At 43.3% G+C, this 13,816-nt stretch overlaps 1 protein-coding gene across 1 annotated transcript in view; it reads right to left on the bottom strand.

Annotated features, from left to right (window-relative positions):
• Nucleotides 1–5,485: 5,485 nt before the first annotated feature.
• The window catches only part of MYADM (myeloid associated differentiation marker), a 40,634-nt gene continuing 32,303 nt past the window's right edge, over nt 5,486–13,816 (bottom strand). Inside the window, exon 2 of the mRNA XM_069200671.1 lies at nt 5,486–6,573. Coding sequence (XP_069056772.1) covers nt 5,628–6,560 — 933 coding nt within the window. The 5' untranslated portion in view covers nt 6,561–6,573 and the 3' untranslated portion in view covers nt 5,486–5,627. The remainder of the gene's footprint in view (nt 6,574–13,816) is intronic.

The following is a 13,816-nucleotide window of genomic DNA, read 5'->3' on the forward strand; positions in this document are numbered from 1 at the left end:
CTGTTCCCGGGTACTTAATACTATGTCTTAGCAAAACTGTGCCAATTCGGTGTTAGGCGAAGGTGAGCAATCAGAGGCTTGGGTTTAGCGTGGGCATACTGCACAATCCAGTCACAATATACTGTATACCTAAGAGTGCATTAAAAATGTTCCCCCAGTGCTTCTGTTTCAGTAAAGCAAGTATTTTATGTCAATATAAAATTCAATTGAACACAAACTATAAAAACAGTATCAACTAGCCAGTAAGCAAGTGTAAGACAAATGTATCTGTGAATGTGGATTCCCCATCACTCAGCCCAACCTCAATTGTATTGTAAGGTCTTTAGGCAAGATACACAGTACATGTGCAGCACTACCCCTCAGTTCTTACCAGTATCTGTAACTGGAGTTTGCTAAAGATTCTTACCCATTCTATGGGCATCAGAAGGCAATGGTAGCCTTCCCGCTTACAGTCTGCTATTACCAGTGTCATGGTGTGCCACAATTGAGTGACATCGTTGTACCAGTCTGGCCAGCAGACGCAGGTCACTTTTCAGTGTCCTGGATGGACTTATATGTGCATCACAATATCCCCACTTCAGTGTAGACGGAGCAATGGATGTTGCTGTTTTTTTTTTGTTCCCTACATTTTTCAAGACCCAATGTACTTATGATTATGGGTGATAATCGTGCGTGCCACAGTATGAATTGTGTTAAGGAGAATGGTGTGACAGACTGAAATGGTAGATGGGTAATTACAAAGGAGATGTGAGCTGTGGTAGTCATCAACTAGCATACTTGTGTTGATAGGTTGGCATTACTGTAGAGACTGATTTAGGGAACAGGGATGCCAGAGTCCAGCTTGATTTGTTAGTGAGAGACAGCCAGGGTTTGTACTTAGTCTCCGTTCTGCCTAGAAGTTCCATGATGCTTCAGTATGGATTATGGACACCAACTTTTCCTCCCAGGGCATGGATAAGAGGCCAAGGAAACCCGCCACCAGTTGCCAGGGCCTCTTGGTGTGCCCTGAAAGTGAGGGAAGGGACTCTCTCTTCCAGATTGATCAACCACTGGATGATGACTTCCTGTGAGCGTCTGGTGTTGGAGCAAACATTCACCTTATCCACGATTCTGGTCTCCATCTCCTTCATCAGGCTCAAGGATGTTCTCTGAACCTGTGCATCATCGCAGTTAGCTCATTCTTTGAGAATCTTAGTTGTCTTTTATCACCCATGTTTGAATATTGTTGCACAGTATCTCTGATGCTGCTTTGTCTTGTGAGTGATAAATGGTTTGTATGGTTTGAGTAAGCTCTTTTATAGTAGGAGCTGCTGTTGATTAGTTGATTTTTAGTAGTTGTGTGCTGACGGAAGCATCTGTCAAAGTTAAATTGCTACATCTCCTGTTGTAAACCCCATTGCTGTCCTCCATCACATGGGTCCTTTCATCCCACTTAAATCGAGAAAAACTCTTAACTTTTTCGGGGTGCTGTCCAAGGATGGGGAATGGGGAACCGATGACAGAGGACAGAAGAACATCTTTAATGATGGGCGGCAGTCTGTTCCTTAAAAATCTATATATGGAGGCCAGTTAACCTCTGGACTGAAGGATAGAGCTGTCCTGCCACGGCAGAGGAATGATGACCCGTACACCAAACCCTAAATCTGAGTCCTAGTAAATAAGACGCTAAGAAAAAATACTATACATAATGTGCAAACATCCATATTTACTTGCCTAGACAGGAAGGGCCATATGTACAAACACATTTTCCCATAGACACAGAAGGGGTAAAACTCTTTGGTACATCTGGCCCGAAGCTCGTTAAGTGAATGCAGAATTCTTAGGATGGGAAAGTAGACACACTCCCACTAAGGTCATGTATTTAATACAGCTGTAGTATAATTTCGTGTGTTATCACTGTGCAGTGCTTTTACTAATTTGTCCTCACAATTATGTCTCTAGAACGTCAGCACACACAGAGGTCTAGCTCCTAGTATACACCTGAAAAATTCAAATAAAAAAAAACAAGGAGTGTGATTGTGCATATTCACATATATAGATTTTATTGAGTCTAGAAGGCACACAGTTTACAGTTACTGAAGAGGCGAAAGAGGAAATTGTAAATGTACATGACTGTACTATTGTGGCTGAATATATTCATATACTTATATATATATATATATATATATATATCATATCGTGTTTAGAAGGTCAACAGAAAAGAGTGCAACGAAACAATTCAAGAATACACAGACACTTTTCATATCATATATATATTGTTAAAAAATATATTTGTAATTATTTTAACACTTTTTCATAAAGTCATCTTCATGATGACAGGCTGAATGCCAGAAGTAAAATGTATGCATTCGAACATAAGCTTGCAGGTATAACAATTACGAACGTTACAGCTGTGAGCCCAAAACATGACAGTGCAAGCATAATCTTTAAATAAAAATAAAAAATCAGACAAACTTGGTCGCCAGAAAAAATAATGAAAAAGTCGACCATCTAATACCTTTTTGCGTTACCTATTTTGGCAGTTGTAACTCACTGACTGGATTTAGAAAATGGAAAAACATAGACCTGATAGCTTCAGAAAGCTAGGAATATTTAGGCCCAGACAGACACTTATCGTTGGTGAACGTGCCCAAGTCTCACAATCATCTTTAAAATAAAGGAGCGAAAATTAAAGTCCGGCATTCGGGAGGAAGGAACATGAACAGTTGTGAGCTGATGGCAGGAATGTCATTACAAACTGCACATTGAAAAACACTATACACACCAACATCAGCAACTTTCTGAGAATAACCTTCAGCACGATAGAAATGGCTAAGCAGTCCCCACAACAGCCAACGGGTCATTGAATATAAAGTTTTGTGATATTGTCCATTATGGTCTTGATTACGCATTCCTTTGAGCAAAAGCCACATATGACTGATAGCTGCATCATTTCTGCAGGAGTGAGAAATCTCGAGAAACATTACAGTGGAGTAACAAGGGGGGCGAGTACCCTTGTGCAAGCCAGGAAAATGGAGCTCCTTCACCTCTGGTTGGTTAGTAAAATATTATACTAATCAGGATCTCGTGGCCTCCTTCAAGACTTTGGACCCAGGTTCAACTGCACCTGCTGTACCACTGTTAGCTACACCTCTGCTCAAATTAATCACCAACACATTGCATGGCTATCAGATCAGTAACCTAAATGGCAAGGATTCATCTATGGGCAACGTTAAATAGCTAGACAATCTTATCGCCTTTACTGTCTCAACTTTAAATTTAAGAATATCAATTTCTAAACTCTTTTCTAAAAAAACAATTGTCAAACACGCCTTAAAAGAAAGATGGAACAGCTTCTACTTTCAGCCTCAAAGAAAGGCCCCTACTTCAGCTTTCTAATGTTGAAAGGTATGGAGTTAACTACCTTCATGTAGGCCAAAGTTTTGGTGAATAATTTGCACCTTTAATATCAGCAAGATATCTCCCCTGTCCCAATGAACATAATGGTCTACATTTTGTACAGCTACAATCATTAGTTTTTCAAGAGTGCTATTTGAGGAAGGCACAAAGGAAGAGACGAGAAAAAGAAAGACACAGCTCATGAGATATAAACAAATAAAGAGAAAGAAAAGGTAAGAATGAAACACAGCAACAGAGAGACAAAGAAATGGAGCAAGAGAGTAATAAAATATGGACCAAGCACATAGAGGACCACACCCCATCACCAGAATAAGGTTTGTTCTCATGAATATCGGGTAAACCACAGCTTGAACAATAGGCTGACAGTACCAGGCACGCAATTCAATGACACTATGACCTCCAAGTCTACTGTATCAAAAGCTGGCCTACAAATTATATTTAATACTGAAATCATAACATGATTTGTTTATGTTTTGTTTGACAAAGCTTTCTTGACCTTGTGTTCAGAAAGGATCTAGAGGAGTGGAGAATATGGCTTTTAGTATTGTGCAGGTGCATAGTTTAAATGCTGGAAAGGTGACAATTTACTCCAAGTGATGGTTAGAGCTGGGATGAAAGACAATATAGGTGTGTGGGGCCAGGCATTCCCAAATGTTCAAAACTTGCAATTCTAAAATCATTAGCCTCCTGCAAGACAATAAAAACTGTTGCAAATGAAACACTGATTTTTGAGCTAGTGAGTGAGTGATAAAAGGGATTAGAGAGTGTGGGTCCAGAGAAGGTAGCCTAGGTGACTGTGTCTATACATCTAAAAAGGCAAGAAAGTAGAAGACTGAGCAGGTTGTACATGGGGGTGGCTGGAACTCGTGAAGTTCTGCCAACAGGCACAAAATATGCAGCTCACAATTTAGTGCTGGTAGTGGGAGCAGCGCTGAAATATCAGCATGAAGGCACCATGTGCTGTGCAGCGGCACATGGGCAATCAAGTTGATTTTGCTGCTGTTCCAGTAGAACATCTACCCTAGTGGCAGCAAACCTAATCACGCAGCAGCTCTCTGACCACCAGAATTAGAGAACTGCACTAGGGGACACCAAATCTCACACGGGCTCGCCAGCTCGTATTTTCTGGAGCCTTGAGGGAGAAAAATTCATCCATGTGACAATTGCTGGAATTTGGCAGGAACTAGGCATTAAAGAATATTGAGGAGTGACCATAACTTCACCAAATCTGAGGACGGAATGAAACATTGTGGCCACCCCTAGTTGTACACAGTGATGTAGTAGGCAGAGAGAATGGGCAGACTAGAGATGGATTTAGTGGTTTTACCAACAATATATTTGCAAAAAAATAGGTCTGAGGGATGCGTACCCTCTGAGAATGAGTAGTCTTAACAACTGTAATTTGAGAACTGTAACCGCTCATGTACTGCTTTCACCCGAGTCTCTTGGTGCAAGTGAAACTGAGCAATTCTGGAGGGATTCCCAAAGGGTCATAGTGCAAAGGTGAATGAAGTGGTGAAGCTTCACCAGGACTCCTGTGCCTTGCATTTAAAGAGGGGTCACAAAAGGGCTCCAAGATGATTTCTCACAAGCAATGACACAGGACAGTGTAATGAAAGGTGCTTTAAATCTCCAAAGAACAACATGTAGGCTAGTAGGAGTAGGGGAAGTGTGTAATAACATGTTAGGATAATCCACAAACTACGTCCAGGTTGAAGACTAGAAATCACATAGACTTAAACAGGTCAAAACTCAGGGTCATCTACTAGCTGCACTGCTAACACCAATAGTTGTAAGTGTGAGAACAAGGAGCACAGTGCCGTGGACCCCAATATATTTGAACCAATAGCATGGGTTTTTCTGTTTTAACTGTGTTATTCTAGAGAAACCTAATTTGTTTATATTTTTTCTTTATGGAGCACGGACTCGAGAAATGGCTACATAAAGCAATATCCCTTAGAACAGCTGTTTTTAGACGGAAGCATCTAAAGCTAACTTGAATCTTTGGCTCTGAGGTCAGCTCTTCGTTGCGCTGGGGCTTCTGCAGAGAGGTGTTATAGCATCCTTGGCACTTAGGCCATGTCCATACTGATGGACGGGTCATGGTAAAGACGTTTGTCAGCTAGCTGGAGAGGAGACTGTAGATGTGTGAGAAAATGACCACCAGAAAATGGGAAAGAACATAGAGGAGGTTGAAATTGATCCTCGAGTCTTCTAAAGTGATGCTTTCAAACCTTGATGAATATCAGCCTGGCTGAGTACACCAGATCTATCAGATATATAAGAAGGTTGAGGGCCGTCAGCACTGCAATGGCCACCAGCTTGTCCCAGGGGCAGGGTGTAAGCGAAGAACGCTGGCAACTGCTTGGTCGTTTCGGCTGACCCCCATGGTCCCTATCGAACTTGTAAAGGGGCCAGATGACGGTGGCCGTGGCATACATCAATACAGCCAACAGGGTGTAGGCACTCAGAAACTTGTTGAAGGCACAGGGTAGCCAGCCAGTGCACTCGCCCACGCACAGGATGATCACCACCACGGAGAGGATAAAGCAGATGCAGTAGACAGCCAGGCACCATTTCAGAGCGTCGTAGTTGTCATAGGAGATGGGGTCACTGATGAAGACAAAGATGATGCAGGCAGTGAAGGTCTCCACCACCTTCAGGAGCCCTGGGACAGTAGCCATGTAGCCTGTAATTTCTCCGGGCTTGGCTCGTGTCATGGAGACCTCAATGATGTACGCCAAGGTAGTAAGGCATGAGAACACAGTGGCAGCAATAATGTAGTCCCGGGTCTCACTGCGCACACCACGATTCTCAGGCAAGTGATACACTGGGTATATAACAGAGGAAGACAAGCACATGAGGACAGCGTACATGGCAAATGTAATTGGGAAGTTCTTCCAGGACACAGGCATGCGGTTCTGCAGCCCTGCAAACTCCACTATAAGGATGATAAGGGTGACTGCAAAACAGAAGCACCAGGAGAACATGCACCAGTCACCTGGGTGGCCATACCAGGCCTTTTTGTGGACCACAAGGCTGAATGTCACACAGGCAAAAAGGACTTCTAAGAGGCGAAGAATGCCAACTGGCGTTTTGAAGACATGGGTGTTCCCCACTACAGTGGTGGTGGTGGTGGTGGTGGTGCGATGAACTGGCATTGCTGGGGTGACTCTGCAAAAGTGAGAGAAACAAGACCATTCATTACATGTATTACATGGTTGACATCCCCTATGGTGGTTCACATTCTGATAACATAAATATCACCCATGACTGAGACACAGACAACGAACATGCCACAGAAATATCACACAAACATGTCAAGGATATATGCATTACACACTATAACATCAAACATCAAATATATACATGACAATAACTGACATAAATTCACATACTATATAAACACTATTCACATACTACACACCATACATTACACCACACTACCCCCTCACACCAAATATCACACACTACATATCAAACATTACACATTAGCAATGCGCTTTGTTCATATCAAACATCACAATATTCATTACACCAATTTCCATAGTTAAATATCACAGGGGTTCAATGTACAAAAAGAAGGCTCAATATGTATGCTTAGCAGTGGCAGACAGACCTTTAACCCAATCTGGATAATGGCAGGTGAGCAGACTGCATTAATTGCTCAGTGTTAAGGGCTACTCCAATCTAATATAGGGCCACTGCACTATAAGTGCTCACATTCCTTTTATTACCATCTGTATAAGCACATTTGTTGGTCAAGCTTACCATACCGCACAAGCTGGTTCTGAATATATATATTGTGGACATACAGGAACACACACGAGCATGGAACCTCCACATTGCTTACCACTGGTTGACTTTCCTACAACTCTCATTTGTCGGCTTCTTAATTTGATGATTTTTTTGACAAATCAAACTTGTATTTATCCCCTTCATGATGCATTCTCTTTACTCATCTCTTTTATTGGCTGGCGTCTGTGCTTCCACTGCTCACTTTTAGGGAACTACTTTTTTCTTTTTGTTTAAGCACTTCATGTATTTGTGTTTTCCAACTGCCTACCCATGTGCTTTTCTCCCCCACCCACACTTGTGTAGCTCTCTCCCACCCATGTTCTTCTGCTGCGCCCTTGCTTATGTCCCTCTCTTTCGCCCTTGTTCTCTCCCTCTTGTGGCTTCTTCCCCGTCTGCCGTGTTGCTTCCCCATGCCTGCCATGTTGCTTCTCCCCACCTGCCGGGTTACTTCTCCCACTGCCCCTCCCCAAACCTCTATTGTACCATCCTCAATGAGCATTGCTCATCCATTATTCATTTATTCATTTAAACAGGGCTTCCATACTATGCTTTAAAACAGCGCTTTCAAGTTACTTTCTTTTATTACTTATTGATCCATCTTGAATTGGTAAATAAAAAAGTGTTCTTTTGCAGGGCAGCATATGCATTCAAAATGACGCAGTGGTCACATCATCACATCTTTTTTAGCCATGCTGCACAGCAGTTGCGCTGCTGTACAGTATGGAAAAAAAAACATTAGCAAAGCCAATGGTTTTTACAGGTGACACCTATTGGATTTGCCAGTGCTTGTTCTAAATCTGTGTTCTTAAAGGATACCTTATGTGCTGAAGCTTCTCCCTCCCTTTATCATACAAGCTCTGACCATTCACAGGTTTTTTTGCACATCTCTTATTCACAGAAGTGCAGGCACCAGCAGTGGGTCCGGAAGAAGACATCCCCACGAGAAAGGAAGTCCTCCCCTGAGGTGGCATCACAGGTCCCGATTTTAAATAGGAAAGCATATGCTAGTGCATGGTAAAACTCTTTTTCCTTCAGGAAGGAAGGGGCGCACCCTTGGTTCCCCTGCTGGAGCCGGCCCAGATTCACAGTGTGCAGGTCTGCTTTGAGGGCATTCCACCAAGCAACTTGAGCCTTTCCAGGCTTAGGTATGCAAATTAATGCTGATGCATAGCCACAGATTTAGGCAAGGACTCAATTTCTGAGCAATTAATGAGTCAAGGCAGCACAGCTTTAAACACACGTTCTGCACATTAGAATTACCCTATATATGTTCTCCGAAATATATCTGCAAATATACTACGATATCTGGCCAGTAGAGCATTGCCCACAAGAGTGCACAATACCCAGTGAAGGTTGGAGGTCCAAGGTCACTGGGAATAAATAGTTCCTTCAGCATCTCAGTCCCCATAGTTTTTGATTTAACAAAAAGTGCTTTGCCTCTACCTGGGCGTCCACAGCAAATGCTAGGTATACCATAGCCTCTACCTGAATGTCACTCGCATATAGCTCATGGGTGAAGGGTCTCTCTCTTCACTTTGTGCCCCCATTTGCCACTCGATAAATGGCCAAATGAGAGACACTCATTCTGTCCACATAGCCCGTAAACTTGTAAATATATATATTTGTGTAAGCGTTTTATTATGATATCTAAAAAATGAAGTTGTCTTCGATGTTTTGCTTTTATACAACGATGTCCAACCCATACCTCAGTTCTTCACCTTGGTCTGCGTTAACCATTCCATCTGACTCTTGTGCTAAGTACCAAACTCGTTTGCTCGCAAAGGATTACGCTCAAATGCAAATAAATAAATACAAATAATAAAGATGAGTAATGTCCAAACGAACATCATGTCACATCAATTTGACTATTTTTGTTCATTTGTCAGAATGATTGTCGATTGGACTTAGCTTATAAAAGCATCACAGCACTGATAATTGTACTAAGAATTGTGCCTATGTTACTATATATGAAAAAAAGCTTCCATGTGCTCTTAAGACAAGATTGGACTCCTATCAAAGAGTTCTAATCGTCTAGCTAGAAATCCTTAGCATCTTTCTGAATTGAGTAAAAAGATGATATTGGGCTGCTTGCAAGAGGAAACTAGTTGAACAGCAGTATAGGGAGCAGTGATTGCGGATACAAGCTCAAATATTTTAATTGGGCGAAAACCTTTTGGAGAATATACCTAGGCGTGTGGTAATTGTTAAGCCCTGTGTCTTGACAAGTAGTTTATTGTCAGAGATATCTGCTTTGTCTGAATGGCTTGGTTAGTGGATCCCAGAGAATTGGATTACATTAAATTGACCCCAAAAAGTAAATGCAATTAAACTCTAATGGCTACAATTATGTCAATTGTTTCCATGAAATAGATAAACACATAGCCAATTAGAAATTAATAAATTAGGCATGGGGCGCTATCACTTTCTCTATTACTGTCTGTCTGAATTTCAAATTTCCTAAACTTATGTTATCTGCACATACTAATCTGACAAAGAAGAGAAGCAATAATGTCTCTCCATATGTGTGTTTCATGCCATGTAGTTAGTGTTTGATCTGGTCACGAAATTTGATTTTAAACTGGGGACCCACAGTATGGGGTGCTCTTTTGCACATGGGCAAACAGTTATTTTTTAACATTTCCGCACATTAGCAGGAAGTACATTTTATACACTTTTTTCCCCAAAAATGTCAATATATCAAGACATTATAATATTGTAATATGGTTCCTGTGCATGTGAAGCAGCTAGCTCAGCCCAATGGGTCTTGGACTCGCTTGGGACCTCAAGGAACAATTGTCGGAGCAAAGAAGATAATTCTGAAATATTCATGTGTGATTGTAGACAAAAATATATATTTCCAGCATATTTGTTATGTACTCCCCATTAACTATGAAACCGGGGCCCAGTTCAGAAAAGCAGACAGATTTTGGATCTCAAGAGAAGTAGGCTTCCCACAGGATTCAAAATCAGCCTACTTTTCAGAGGGTCAAGAGGGATTTTTCAGCTCTGAATGGCCACTACGTTATGTTGCCTCAGCTACAGTTTGGGACTAAATCTGTGTCTCTTTGAAGTTTCATAAGTAAGGCCTTGTTTAAGATTACAATAGCAAATACTCCCTTCCATTGAGATTTCGATCGGTCTAGTTTTGTCTCTGAAGGTGGACCCTGCTTACCGGTACCCATGTGGAAAAAAATAAATTCCCACTGTTTTCCTTGTGACTTGGATGGAAAGAGGCTTCAGTAGGTTGCCAGGTGTCACTGGCTGTGCAATAGCTCTTGTGGTAGGATTTTTCTGCAATGGCTGGAATCTGCAACTTGCTTTTGGAGCGATGCCAAGGATCTCCACAGTTATAAGACAGTGTGTGTGGATCAACCAGCTGGCAACCACTGGAATGAATAATCCATGTGCTTGCAAACTCCTCGGTTTTGTCCCCGAACCATAAGGCACCGAGTTTAGTCTCAGATCTCACAGTCAGGTTTTTCTCTATTTTCCACTTTTCTTTCAGATACCAAAGAAAACTAATGCATTTCTTCCTTCGGTTTGCCTTGGCAAAATAGCTGAAAAGCTTTTCACGGTTCACAAGGCTATAAATAATGCCAAATACAGGACAGTAATTTCATAGTCAGTTCAATGCAATGCTTTTCCTTGCTATGCCACTGGGACCACCCTGGCTCTCCAGTGATGTATGGAACTAAAGCTTCAAAGCACCCGCGAACAGCTACTACTCATCCACAGGCCCAAGATACATCTCTCCTACAACTATGGTCCCAGCCTGCTGAAACAACCCAAGTCACGGACAGCCTATGATGTCTGTGATTTTCTGATTTCATTACCCTCTACCACCTTGCATCCTAGAACCCAACACAGAACATAAGAATATGCCTCAGAGAAGTTATCAAGGGGTTCAACGCTAGTCCACAGGTAGGTTGAGTTACTCCTCAAGTGCGGCATGTAATTGTCATAAGTATTTCACACACCAGGGCCAGAGCTTCTGCTGTTTAGTTGGTGGGAAAAGCAGAGCAGCACATAATCTTGCTGCAGCCAATGACTGTGGTACATTTTCTTTGAGTTCCAAGGAAGTCAGAGGCTCTTGAGTTTAATTGCTAAAAGGATCATTTGAGCAGGAGGTGCGGAGTACACACATTAAATAGCACATGGTAATTTCAATATAGGACAGCCGCTGACTTAAAAAAAAAAAGAACTTTGTAAATAAACTCTGGCACATTCACGGCTAGAATAACGACAGCACAAGCCATTTTCATTTGCACTGGATTTTAAGGTTAATTTTGTCCTTTGGGGGAACAGCTGCTGATGCTTGTGATCTTGTGGTATGCTTTGGGCCCGAAAGTAAGGTCGAAGGCATTTTTAGAGTTACTTCAAATGCATTCCAATTTCGATATTCGGTAGCAGATATGCAGAATGGCAGGGCCCCCGGATTCGGGACTCTGTCAGGTATCTTTACTACAGAGCAGTCTGTAGAGGGCTGCAGCTCGAAGGGACAGGGATTGGCTGCTTCCTGTTTACGGTAAAACAGTGACCAGCCGGGAATGGTTTAGAAGACAACCTGACCGGAGGCCTTAACCGTGAGAAACCTTTCAACGTGGCCGTCCCTGGGCACGTTAAGTCGACATAGTGGGTTTTGAGGGGGCAGCTGACGGAAAGGAGGTATCCCCCCCACGCCAACCTATCTCCCCGCGGGGGTTATTGGAGGAATGGTTCCGGGTACATAGGCGTTATTTTTGGGCTGCACTCCTTTGTTTCCATAGTCCAATGTATAAATAGCTGTCTCAATCTTCTACCATTAGAAGACATTTACCTCCTTCTCTTCTTGTTTTACAGTCAATGCAGACGTGTACTTTACCCCGCTTGAGGCCAGCTTTACGTTTGATGCCAGCTTTAAGTGATACCGGGTGCACTTGGGTGGGTTGTGTTCTTGTGTTGTCGCTTGAAGCGGGTGCAGGGTGGTTGGCCGATAGATCATGTTTATTCTTGTTGCTATAGGTGAATCAGGAGAACTGGCTGGGGGGAGGGGTACCAACAAGTTACACCTAGATGAACAAAGAATTAAAGTTACGCTGTAGGAATGTAAATAGTTAGTTGTTAGTAGAAGTAGGTTAAGCAGTATTGGAGAAAAGGCCACTATCCCAACAGCAGGGTAAGAGTTAGACATGTGTAGGTTAAATATGTGAGGGGGGCGGGTATTTTAGGGGTCGCAGTCAGTTAGGGTAGGCAATTTGTGTATAGTGGGTTTTAATTTTGTAAAGGCAAAGGCCTAAGGTTTTGGTTTCTGATGTGGAGCTGTTTTCAATAAAGTGGCCTCTTTCACACCAAAAACAGGAGCATGTGGTCCGTGCCGCCCCCTTTCACCCAATGTTGCGGCGTCCTCTGCAAGTGGGTGTGCAGCTGCAGAACCACACACATGCATAGGTGCCACGAAAATAGAAACTACACAATATTAGAAATTCCATTTCCACTGACTGGCCCTTGGATCAAAATGTGGTCTACCACTCACAAGGCGCAACACTCGTTTTCCACTGCCTCCTCAGTGGAAGCATATAACACGCACTTCCTTTAAGTCAATATATAAATTATCCACCAAGAAACAGTCTGTGTACGAAAAGAAAGAGCTGTGAGAAGACAGACTTTGGCACACGAGATGCACTGGAAAATGTGAGTAAGGGCAGATGTGAAGGAGCAGGGAGGGCGGCGGTGAGAGAAGGGGCGGAGGGAAGTGGGGATGAAGGAGCTGAGCCAGACAGACAGGGAGAAGAGGGAAGGAATGAGCTGAGGAGGGAGTGGGGAGCCTGGAGAGAGGAAGGAGGGAGCACGGAGGAGCGAAAACTTGGGCGTCAAGGAGAGGAGCCAAGGAGGGAAGAGAATGGAGATGGTGAAACATGGGGAGTCACGTACAGGAGGGAAGGAAGGGGCCTAAAGGAGAAAGGGGATCTGAAACGGGAGTCAGAGAGGGAAGGAAAGAAGAGAATGGAGACGGTGAAACTGGAATCATGGAGAGGAGGGAATGGACGACGAGGGGAAGGAATGAAGTCAGAAGGAAAGGATGAAATGAAGGAGGGGACGGAATGGAGGAGTAAAGGCTTAAGTATTTAATGGAGAGAAGGAGCTGAGTAAGAGGTGGAGACTGAAATGAAGGAAGAAGCAGAGAGGTTGGAATGAAGGAGGAGAGAGGGAATACATGATGACAGAACTGAATGAAGGATGAGAGGCAGGATAAAGGGTTGGAGGCTGGGGAGGAGCGGGGGACACGAAGGAGGACAGGGATGAGTGAAGGCAGAGGTGAGGAGATTATGGAATGAGGGAAAAGTGAAGGGGAAGGAATGACGGAGCAGGGCCAGTGGAGGCGAGAAAAGGATACTGCCAGTTCGGAAAACCGAGTGAGAGGTCAGTGCGAGAAACACTGAGGATTCAGGGAGGCTGAGACCGTGGACACCACGGGTAGTGGACTTCCAGCCTCATATCCAGATGTGAAGGTTCTTGCAGAGCGGCCAGATGTGTAGAGCGGGGATAGAACGAAGGGGGAAGGGAGAGGCTTCTGGAGCTGCCAGATGTGTCGGAAGCAGTGATCGTGGAGGGGGATTCTTACAGATGGGCAAGGAGGGCA

The sequence above is a fragment of the Pleurodeles waltl genome, chromosome 7 (assembly GCF_031143425.1).
Source record: "Pleurodeles waltl isolate 20211129_DDA chromosome 7, aPleWal1.hap1.20221129, whole genome shotgun sequence".
NCBI classification, from domain to species: domain Eukaryota; kingdom Metazoa; phylum Chordata; class Amphibia; order Caudata; family Salamandridae; genus Pleurodeles; species Pleurodeles waltl.